This window comes from Lissotriton vulgaris, chromosome 12 (genome assembly GCF_964263255.1).
Source record: "Lissotriton vulgaris chromosome 12, aLisVul1.2, whole genome shotgun sequence".
In the NCBI taxonomy this organism is placed as follows: Eukaryota; Metazoa; Chordata; class Amphibia; order Caudata; family Salamandridae; genus Lissotriton; species Lissotriton vulgaris.
In genome coordinates this window covers 699,054,683-699,066,709 of record NC_141700.1, presented here as the reverse complement: position 1 = coordinate 699,066,709, position 12,027 = coordinate 699,054,683, and the positions used below count along the sequence as shown (strand labels likewise).

Here is a 12,027-nt window from a genome sequence, read left to right as displayed (position 1 = left end):
CCCCTGCAAGGGTGAAAATTCAGGCTATTCCAGGCCCCCAACGCTATAGGAATGGCTTGGGCGGCAGGCAATAGTCATTTTCAATGTATTGTGAATTAATAGTTAACTGTTGTTGTGGTCATCTCTAAATTAGCCAGACATTGCCACCTTGTGGCATACTGTCACACCCACCAGTGTTGAATATTAAGTGCAAGTGCCGAGCACCGGAAACCACTGGCTCAAATTAAGCACTGGCAATGTGTGTACTAACACACTCACGCTGGTCTCTATGGAAACCACTCTTGACACTCTCTGTACATTCTTCCACCTCTATGGGTGCTAAGGTGTTCCCTCACCTATAATCCAGTTTCCAACACTTTCTATCATTACCCTTTTCAGTACATGTTTGTAAAACCCTTCTTTCATAAGCTGGCTCCTACTCAAACATTTTGTGAAGTAAAAGAAGTGACACGTTTAGTTACCCCAATCAACTAGCAACAAGGTTGTAATTTTCCATTCACTCATATTTAGTCTTACAGCCACCATCAATCATGCCCAACAGCCAGCTTCAGAACGCCCTTTTGTATCGCTTTGTTCACCCTAAATTGGCAGGGTATGCTCAGACGTGAGTCCCTCGCTCACTTAGCCACTGAATTAAAGCAAGCCTGGTTGATGACGGCTGAAATGCCAGAAACCGGTCCCAGGGTGCTTGTTTCCGGTCCAGGGAAGACATGGCTTTGACAGTTTGGGCTGGACTGTTCCCATGAGGCACAGGGTCAGACTGATTTGCATATGGCCATGTCTGAACTGGGGTGGCGGAGTGAGCTAAAGAATGGTGATGGATTAAACCCAGAGTAGTTGACTGGGGGTGAGTGTTTGATTTGCTCAAGCGCACCGTCCATCATCCCCTTTTGTATCGCTTCATCCTTTGCACACAACATCCTGCTTCACAGTAACATCAGCAGTGACCGGGAGCCACCTTAACATTGGTCTTCCTTTGCGCAATTCATTGAGATGCAGATCTGCCAACCTTATGGCCGCTACTGCCCATGTCCCGTATCCCATCTTACCTCTCCCATCCATTATGCTCAACATTCAGCTTTGCAGCTTATTTACCAGTTGTAATCACTCCCACAACAGAAATTCTACATTCTGCGCATTTTCTGTGCCCTACAGATTTTCCCCGGCTGAAATTCCACAAACACAGCAGCCAGTCCAACCCTTGTACTCAACAGCCAACCACAAGGCTACTGTCATGCATGCCCAACATCATGGTTCACAGCTAGCCTTTTGCTTGCCATCCTCTGTGGCCAGCCGCCACTCTCACAGTTGCCATGCTTTAGACCCAAAATGGAAAATACCCATCCTCTGCAGCCAGCATCCATTGTCACAACTACATTCGCATATGCCCAACAGCCCTTCTCGCTCCTGCCACCCTGTATACTCAGGTACCAGTCTAAAATTATGTAACTCGCAAACCCAATAAATGACCTGACACCTGCAGATATTACTGATCAACAGAATGGGTAAGGATGTCTGTCCTCTCTACCAACAGAAAGTCTGCCCACTGACAAACTCTTTCCAAGGTGTCTTTGCACAGGTATTCTCTTCCATACACAAAATATGGTTTAGGGACAGCCAAACTCTACAAAGAACAGTGACATTTGCATCTTTCCTTCTTTCTGCCCAACAACCAGTCTCACTTCTGCTCTGGTGTTCACCCCAAAACCAGTCCAATCACTGCCAGTCCATCAGCTGGCATCTTCTGTGGCCATCAGTTTGTCTTACATCACTGTGCCCAACTTTTTGTCTCACAACATTTTCTTGGCGTGGCGGTAGATCATGCAGCCTTCCTGTGTTCAGAAGGCTAGTGAAACATGGCTATCCAGTACCTTTATCCTTTTGGTACATGCCACCTGCTGCGTAATTGGACTTGGGCCAGACTATCTCTACCAATTCACTGCTGTGCCTTAGCAAATTGTGCTGTTCATTCATTCCACTTGCAATGGTTGGGTTGTTGTATGTTGCATTTATTACCTGACAACACTCCTATTACTGTTATGTAGATTACATAGAAATGGGGTGGTTGGCACCCACCCTCTATCTCTGGCAGTTTTGCAGTGGTATAACCCATCTTACCCCATTTCCTACTTTGCCCAACTTGTTTAGATTCTGGAAAAGGCAGGTGAATCCCAAAGATCAAACTGACTGTGATTGCAGACTGGGGGAAGGGCTTGAATTTTGACACTGGCTCATCTCTCTTAGCACACCAAGCAGTTTTTCCAAGTTTGTAAGATATTTCTGAAGATCTTGCCAGAGAGTGCAGGTTTGCAGTAATAACTCTCATTGGATTGTTTTCATACACCAGTGCTATTAGTGCAGGTGCAATTCATACATTTATCAAATAATGTACACTTATATTACAGGCCTAATCCATAGTGTATTCTAATTTACTAGAGCCACACCACACATGTAATAATTGGACCCAACTGCGACAACGTACAGATCAATTAAACTTTATTTATTCATGTTCTTATGAGTGTACATATTGCTTCTCTGTAGATTTCGTAGGTTTCTTTAAATTGTATAGTTCTGTGGTTTTCAACTGAAGTAAACTTGACATTCATGTGTTTTTCAACTGTTGGTGTTTTACAGATCCCCTTTGGGCAGGATTGGGTCATTATTTTCTGACTTATTCCGCAGAAATTGCGGGGATTTGCGGTTACCTTTTAAAAGTTGAGGGTATTACAATACTATTTGTTTCTTCAATAACTTTTACTTTGTAGTTGCCCACGGTGCATTATGACTCATTAATCTGTTGGTTATTCCTTCTGTGCCCAAGTGGATTGATGGTGCTTTTGTTTAGTTTTGGGTCAGCATGTTTTCATTTTTTCCCCTAGATGCTTTGGTGTTTACAGGGTTCTTTTATACAACTTGGCTTAGCACAATCGCACTTTCTCCTTAGCCACTTTCTGGTTTGTGCATCACCATTGTGAAGGTGGTTGGTCCTTCTCCGCTCTGGTCGGTTTGCTGGTCTCTTCTTTTTAGTTTTGGGCTCAGTGTGTTCACATTTGTTCCTTAATTGCTTGTATGGATTTTCAGTTTCTCTGGGCTATTTGTGGCCTGCATAATTTACTACACGGTGAACAACCTTTACAACAAAACTTTTACAACGCACTACCATTACAACGCAGGCATTACAACGCAAACCATTACAACGCATTGTGCTGGGGGGCGCTCTAGGATAGGGAATAAGTTTAATTTTCTATCCAACACCTTCCCTAGTGTCCACGGGGACTGGAGTTGGAATAGAAAATTAAACTTTTCACTATCCAGCACCCCAAAGCGCTATGCGTTGTAAAGGTTTGCGATGTAAAAACCGCGTTGTAAAGGCATGCGTGGTAAAAATATTCGTTGTAATGTCATACATCCTTTACTACACCATTGTGCAAGTGATTTTCCTGCCTCCGCTGAGGTAGTTGTGTTGGGGATTTTTTTTCGGCTTGGGGTTAGTGTATCCTAATTTGATCCTTAGGTGACTGAGCGGTTTCCTAAGTACCTTTTGTACAGTTTTGTGTCTTTGCAATCTCTTTTGCTCCGTCTATGTCACTTTCTGGTGGCAGGTGCCTAGTCTAGTGTATAACCCATTAGGTTCTTGATTGTTCCTCCACTTGGGTGGTTTTGGTTGTGTCTTTTACTCAGTTTGAGGTTAGATTGTTGTTCCTTGTTTGCTTGGATGGGTTTGCAGGTATTACAGAACATATTTAGGTGAATGTTCCTGCTGTTGTTCCTGTGCCACTTTGTGGTTTTGCAAGGGTCTCTTGTGCAGGATAGGAAGTTTATGCTAATATTTGTTCCTCAGTTGTGTGCTTGTGCGGCTGCTTTTTGCATCTGGCTAGAGACAGCTTTAGCCTTCTACCAAAGCCGATGTAATCACTACAAACAGTATAGAAAGAGGCATATTGGCTTGTTAATATGTTGATCTTCTTTATGGGCATTGGATAGGGGAAACAGTAATATAAGCCGGCTCCTGGCATAGTACAGTTGCTAGTAACTTATAGGCATTTTAGCACAGACCCTGCATCAAATACAGTAGGAAGGGTTTTCCATGGTTTATCTGTGACAAATACAATTCAAGGGGGTTTTACATTCTAAACTGCACGTAAAATACCATAGGAATGGACTTTACGTTGAGTCAAAACTAACAGATCTTCTCACATAGATCTCTTGTTGCGGAGCGGCAAAAGAGACCCGGGTTTCATTGTATATGTTTGTAATTATATATTTGGGGCAGATATATAATTATTTCACACAGCGCTCAAAGCCACCTTGCTGCACCGAATAAAGGGAATGGGCCGGAATGCGAAGTATTTAACATGATGAAGCGCATTCCTGTCCTTTCCTTGCTCTGCCCTGCAATGGCCGCCTAGCACCAATGCAGGCCGCCTTGCACCATGGTGCAAGGGTACCTGTTTTGCAGGCAGGTTTGTTTTTGTCCAGGAAGGGGCATCATTCTGCACAAAAATCAATCCTCGGAGGCATTCTCCTCTTTCTAAGTGTGGTGCACACTTTGAAAGAGGAAGCAACTAGGAGAAATAAAGATATTTCTCCTCATTGCTTCTCCCCTGGGAGATGCTAGTATACACAACTGCTTGTGTGCATGATGTGTGGGTCAGTGAGCCATGTGTCGGGTTGGTGGGTGGGGACAGCGTTCACTGGGAAAAGAGTCTCGAAAGTAAATAGATGGTGAGGTTGGGTTTTTATTGCACCACCCAAGCCCCTAGTCTTTGGCAAGCCTCCTTAGTCGAAGCATACAACCAAGGCTCACAAGCAGAGGAAGACGGCTGCGCTTACCCATGAAATAATGCGGCAGAGACCATTCGTAAGTGTCAACCATCTTTAAATAGGTGCCTTCTTCCATGGCCTCAACCAGAACATGGCAACTTTTAAAGCCCTTATGGTGGAAAAGCAAAGCACCCTAAACACTGACGGCTCTCTCACGGCTCACAAACTAGAAGACAAACACAACCAGAAGCAATCTCATGCTCCTCACAGAGTACCAGTAACAGCAGCATTCTTACACTATCATCTTCCATTATTGACAGCACTCTCACACCTTTCACAGTAGAAGTCATATACTTTAAGAAGGACTCTCCTCCTTCACACTAGTCTGCTCTCACTATCGACAGCACTCACACCCCTAAATAAGTTGCAGTCCTACACCGCTGACGGCACCCTCACAGCTGACACAGACTGGCAGTCACACACTACTAGAGGCACTCTCGCAGCCCTTATAGAGTAGCAGTCACACTCTACTGGAAGCACTCATACATACACTTCTCACAGACTAGTAGTCACACACCACCTGAAGCACTCTCACAAACTACCAGTCACATACTTCAAGAAGCACTTTCCCACCCCTAACAAACTAACAGCAAAGCCAGTAAGTCTGGCCAATAGCTGAAAGTGCCTCTTTTTTCTCTCCAGAGTTGTATATAGCGTGAACTTGACCCGAAGGTATCAAAGCGCTATACATGAGCACCAGTTGAGTTACAGATGGACACATTCATTTTGTTTTTGGGTACAGGGAGTTTAAGTGATTTGCCCAGAATCACAGGATGTTGAGCGTCCCTTCTGAGTCTCAAACTCAGTTCCCCAGCTTCGAGGTCGACCGCTCTAGCCATTAGGCCACATCCTCTTAATTCGATTGGGGAGTTTGTACTGTGTGAGTGGGTGAAAGCAAAAATGACTCAACGAGTCAGTGAATGGAGGCATGAGATCACAGATGAGTGGCTGCGAGCAAGTATGAGGAGTGAATGTGTGGATAAATGAATGAATAAATGAATGAACAAACGAGTTACTGCATGGATAGAGGCATCCAGGCATTTTCAGTTATAATTCAGCATTAACAGCGTTGCCTATTCTTATTTATATAGGTTGAAATTAGAATGTTCTCAAACTGTCCCTAACTTCTGTGAAACTGGCCTGAGTTCTTGGTTCTTGTGAGCTTGCAGAGACCAGATGCCAAATCATAAGAGGGTAAATGCAGGCATGGAAAAAACTTCTCTCATCTAATCTAGTGGCACCATATGCTAAGTCCTGCCGTTCAATTAGTCACATGCAAAGTCAGCTTAGGGTTGTTCTCATGTTGTACTGCTTTCGCGGAACAAGATGTAAGTGTAATGGTGAGTTTTCACCTTGTGTTTTATTCTGATACTCTTTCATCCTTCTTTTGCTAAACACAAAAGTAATCATTTTTACTTCCTGTTTTTTTATTTTTTTATTTGTGTTGTTCCCTGTTTTTCTAGGTGTACTTAGTTTTTTTCTTTCACTTCACCCCTAACTTCTATTCTCACTGTACATTTCAGATAATCCACAGGCGAGCAGCAATGGTGGCCTCCGCACACGACTCCTTCCCTCTGCTTGGGCTCTGTCTGCTAGTCATCTCTTCCACCCTGGTTGCGGCACAGACCGACAGCGAGCTCGTGGTCAGCACCAGATCTGGCAGATTGAGAGGTGCCAGAGTTCCACTTCTTAATGGCCATCTTTCTGTTTTTCTGGGGATCCCTTTCGCGGAACCACCTGTTGGTAAGATGAGATTTCGTCCGGCTGAGCCGAAGAAGCCATGGAATGGGATACTGGATGCCACGGAATATTCCAACGCATGCTATCAGTATGTTGACAACCTATTTCCGGGGTTTTCTGGTGCTGAAATGTGGAATCCTAACAGGAACCTGAGTGAGGACTGTCTTTACCTTAATGTCTGGGTACCCTCTCCCAGACCTAAGAATGCAACTGTGATGGTCTGGATTTATGGTGGTGGTTATTACAGTGGCACCACGTCATTAGATGTATATGATCCAAAGTACCTCAGCTTTACGGAAAAGGTGGTGGTGGTGTCAATGAACTACCGTGTTGGACCATTGGGCTTTCTGGCCCTTCCAGGAAGCCATGATGCACCAGGGAACGTCGGGCTGATTGACCAGCGGATGGCCATGCAATGGGTTCAAAACAATATCCAGTTTTTTGGAGGGAACCCAAAATCAATCACCATTTTTGGAGAGAGTGCAGGGGCAGCATCTGTGGGAATGCACCTTCTTTCACTTAACAGCAGGTCTCTGTTCCAACGGGCGATCTTGCAGAGCGGGGGACCCACTGCCCCCTGGGCCACTCTTACTCAAACTGAAATTCGTCGGAGAACCAAACTGCTAGCCAAGCTGGTTGGGTGTGAGAGGAACAATGACACTGACCTAGTGAACTGCCTGAGGACCAAGCACCCCCAAGAGCTCATCGATGAAGAGTGGTCTGTCCTACCTCAACCAAGCGTCTTTCGTTTTGCATTCGTCCCAGTTGTGGACGGGGATTTCCTTCCTGAGCCTGCAGAATCCATGCTGAACTTGGGTAACTTCAAGGAGACGGATATCCTGGTGGGTGTAAATTCGAATGAGGGTTCCTACTTCCTTGTGTACGGTGCTCCAGGCTTCAGCAAAGACAATGACAGCCTCATCTCACGAGAGGACTTTTTAGGAGGTGTTAAAATGAGCGTCCCCCAAGCTAATGAAATTGCTAATGAAGCTGTGGTCCTCCAGTATACAGACTGGACAGACGAGAACAACGGCTTAAAGAACCGCAAAGCCATGGACGATCTTGTAGGAGACCATAATGTCATATGCCCTGTGGTACAAACAGCATCAAAGTATGTGGAGCACGGCAACAAAGTGTACACATATTTGTTTTCTCATCAAGCATCTAATCTAATGTGGCCCAAGTGGATGGGTGTGCTTCATGGCTATGAGATCGAGTTTGTGTTTGGACTGCCACTGGATAGGACGCTCAACTACACGGAAGAAGAGGAGATGCTGAGTCGGAAGATAATGCGCTACTGGGCCAACTTTGCCAGAACTGGGTAAGAACATGATGAATTCAGGAGCTCTAGGTGGTGGGTTGGATAGGGAAAAAGTTGGAAGCAATCACCCTGGAGGTACCAATAGAATGAGGAACAGAATTGGGCATTTTCTTTGAGATCAGTATTAAAAAAGAGAAGAAAGGCATAGGTATGGTGGTTAAAGCTACAAATGTGCCTTTAATGGACCTGTGGGCCAAAGAAGGGTTTGTAGACTTCATAGTGCTTGTCACAGAAAGTGTTTGATATCATGCTTTCTATCATCTTATGGAAATTTATAGCTCAATTTCTGCTCATAGTTTGGTTCTGTTGACATTATTATTTAATATGTTGTATCATGCTACTAGACCTATAACGTTCCTAATCCTAAACCAATTTGTTGGACAGGCCACATGACGGGCCGCTCTCCCCCGGCTCGACCAAGCCCGAGCCAGTCATACAAGCACCACACACCACCATTGCACGTCCTACGTCCCCTCAGGGACACCTGCCCTCGAGCATGATAACCTCGTGGGTCCGATCCACGGCCGACCCACGCGCCCAGCCCGGGCCGCCATCTTGGACACTTCGCCACGAGGCCGCCTGGCCCCCGATCGACCTCAACCCTGGGCCTAGCCCGGCCTCAGACATTCCGGCACCACCCTCCACCCAGGAGGCGAGCGAGCTACTTGGCCAGTCAATGGGAGAAAGAGGTGTCGATGGTTCTCCCCCGGCCAGTGCCGCTCGCCCATCGCCTCCCCGGGCGCTGGCTCCACCCCCCTGCTGGGTGTCTGGACTCCCTCATCCCGGACCTCCCGACCTCCAAGTGCGAGGGTCCGGACATCAAAGCACGCCAGCCCTATAACTGGGGCAGCTCCAGAACAGGAAGGCAGTTGTATCTTGGAGTCGAGAGACGAAAGAAGAACTCATCCTGGACGGACTACTGGCGCTGCCGTAGCTCTGTCCTGTGCACCATCATCCTGCCTGTTGGCGCTGCCACAGCCGTCGTAACCTTCATCCTTCACCGTCGTCCGGATCTGCTGGCGAGGCCGCGGACCGTTGTAACTGTCATCTGCATCGGGACCTGCTTGGCTTCTCCACGGCCCGTCGACCATCCATCATCCATATCGGGACCTGCTTGGCTTCTCCACGGCCCGCCGACCACCCTTCATCCATCTCGGGACCTGCTTGGCTCCTCCACGGCCCGATCAGCAACCACGCCGAGCTCGAGGATTGAGAGCTATTGAACTCATTGGTAACTAAGACTGTCCCGCTACCCTTTTCCTCAACCAGAGATCAGAACCGAGGGGACCCCTGAGTCCAGACCTCCTTGTATTATATCAACGTAACCTAAGAAGTGCATATAAAGTCTCGTTAACCTTCAATCTTGTGTGGTGTCCGTCTGTGGGGGGGAAGTTACTTATCTGTACAGTCGTTGGAGACGGCTCTCCCTGGAGACCTCTCCCCGTAATCTCGGCCGACCCTCCCGGTCCGTCTAACATTGGTGGCCAGCGGCGCGATCCGAATCACCGCATAACGTACAGAGAGTAGCTCACCCCACAACGAACAACAATGTCGACTAAAGAGAGCGGATCAACTGAGAAGTTCCAAATGGAAAAGCTAGAGGAATACAGCCATCGTGAACTAAAGCAGTTCTGCATCGAACTAGGTATCGCTACCACCGGACTAAGTACCAAGGACGATTTTAAGCATGCCCTAGAATCTTGGGCAGAGACCGGGGATGTCGAAGCCCCGGAGCAAAGCACCGCGAAAAAGACCAACACGGCCCCTGAAGAGCAAAGAACGGGTCTCTCGCAAGACGAGATCCAAGAAAGAGAAAAAGCCCGACTACACGAACTTGAAATGGCCCGACTCAAGATGGACATAGAACTCAAATTGGCCGAGCAAAAAATAAACTTAGAGCACCTTCGCCTCCGAGAAGAAAGAGAGGAGAAACAGAGGCAAAGGGAGCTCGAGGAAAAAAGACTAACGTACGAGCACGAGCGGAACCTAGCCGAGATCAACCTGCGCAAACAGAATAAAGAATTAGGGGTGCCCGACAGACCGTCCACCCCCGGGACCACGGACAAAAAAGTGCACATCCCCAAGGATGTGGTCCGAGAATATTTTCGAGAAGACGACATCCAGCAATGGTTTAAGGCATATGAAATCGCGATGACTGCGCACCGGATCGATAGAGCCGACTGGGGAGCCGGCCTATGGGGCAAATTCCTCAATGAGGGCCGCGATACTCTGTTACAGCTCCCAGACCACCAGATGACCTCCTACGACCATATGAAAGCGGCCCTCCTCACTCGCTATGGCCTCACGCCCGAGATGTACCGTCAGAGGTTCCGAGACTGCACACGCATTCCAGGTACAACTTGGGTGGACTATGTAACGTACTTCAGCCGAGCCTTCGAAGGCTGGATCAGAGGGAACAACGTCACGACCTACGAGCAGTTGTTCAATCTGATGGTATGGGAGCATCTGTCCAACAACTGCTTCATTGAACTACGCCAACACCTCCTCGACAGCAAGTTAACCGATCCCCGGCAGCTCGCAGCCGAAGCTGACCGGTGGGAGATCACCCGAGTGGGCCGGAATGGGTCCTACGAGCAGAACAGGAACAACAATGGTCACCACCGATCCAGAGGAGGAGGAGGGGGCCAAGGACGAGGAAGAGACAACACTCCGGCCGCCCCCACTACCAGCACCACCCCCCCGGCCAACCGGGGCAGCACCCCGGCGCGACCGGGATACAGAGCCAATGTTACATGTCACCGATGCCAACGAGTAGGCCACTATGCAAATGACCCAAGCTGCCCGCAGTATCCGAGCCCAAGACCCCGCCAGGTGGCCGCCGCGGCACTAGGGGAAGAACAGATCTCCGAGGAACCAGAAACAGACGAGCAAGAGTATCAAGGGTGGGAGCCAGCCGCCATGACTCTCGCGTGCTTAGGGGGAAGAGACATGGTCCCGCGGGTCCCCCTACCCGCTAACACCCAGAAGTACAGCCAATGGGTGAGCATCAATGGACAACGGGCCGAAGCCCTTCGAGACACCGGGGCCAGTGTGACAGCCGTCCGCTGTCATCTGGTGACCCCAGAACAATATCTACCGAACATTCTCTGCCCTGTACGATCAGCCGACAACTCGGAGAGTCTGTGTCGGATGGCCTGCGTCCCCTTTGAGTGGGGAGGGGTCTCCGGCATGTTGAAAGTAACGGTCCGAGACGACGCCCCCGTGGACTGCCTCCTCGGAAATGACCTGGAAAGCTCCCCGTGGGCAGCCGTGGAGCGAAAAGAACACTTGGGGATGTTGGGCGTCCCAGACTGGGCGTGCGTCACCACCCGGTCTATGGCCGCCCGTGCCAACCATCACCCGGAAGAACCAGAATGGCCGGCGCCTCCGCCTCCGGTCGCCCCCGCCGAGACCCCCGACCAGGGCATCCCCCTCGAACCTGCTCAACCTTCCGACCTTGCTAATCTCGACCAGTGGGCTCAAGAAGGGGGGCCCACACAAGAACAATTTCGTCAGGAGCAGAAGACCTGTCCCTCCCTTGAGGGACTCCGACAACAAGCGCTCGCCCAAAGCGCAGGGGATACCTCCGGAACTCATTGGGTCTACTGGGACAATGACCTACTGTACAGCGAGCAACGAATCGCCGAGCTGGGGGCCAACCGAGTACTAGTGGTGCCACTCCGCTTTAGAGACTTCCTGCTAAATCTGGCCCACGATGTCCCCCTGGCAGGGCACCTGGGACAAGATAAAACCTACAGCCGCCTAGTGACCCACTTCTTCTGGCCAAAAATGAGAAACGATGTGCACCAGCATTGCCGATCTTGCCCCACGTGCCAAGCCAGTGGGAAGAACGGCCGCAAATTAAAGGCCCCCCTGCAACCCTTTCCCGTAGTCACGACCCCATTTGAGAGGGTCGGAATAGACATTGTGGGACCCCTAGACCCACGTACAAGACAAGGCCATCGCTTCATCCTAGTACTAGTGGACCACGCCACCCGCTACCCTGAGGCTATTCCTCTCCGGACCGTCACAGCCCCAGTGGTCGGCAGGGCCCTGATGGGGATCTTCTCCCGTGTGGGGTTCCCCCGAGAAGTCGTCAGTGACAGAGGCACGAACTTTATTTCCAAATACATGAAGTCCCT

At 48.9% G+C, this 12,027-nt stretch overlaps 1 protein-coding gene across 8 annotated transcripts in view; it reads left to right on the top strand.

Moving 5' to 3' along the window:
• ACHE (acetylcholinesterase (Yt blood group)) overlaps positions 1–12,027 on the top strand; it is a 157,756-nt gene that overhangs the window by 104,289 nt on the left and 41,440 nt on the right. For 6 of the 8 annotated variants that reach the window (XM_086945926.1, XM_086945927.1, XM_086945928.1 and 3 more), the window contains exon 2: positions 6,348–7,885. In XM_086945926.1, coding sequence (XP_086802052.1) covers positions 6,369–7,885 — 1,517 coding nt within the window. In that variant the 5' untranslated portion in view covers positions 6,348–6,368. Of the gene's footprint in view, positions 1–6,098; positions 6,165–6,347; positions 7,886–12,027 lie in introns of those variants that run through there. The other 2 variants (XM_086945925.1, XM_086945921.1) reach the window with 1 other exon arrangement.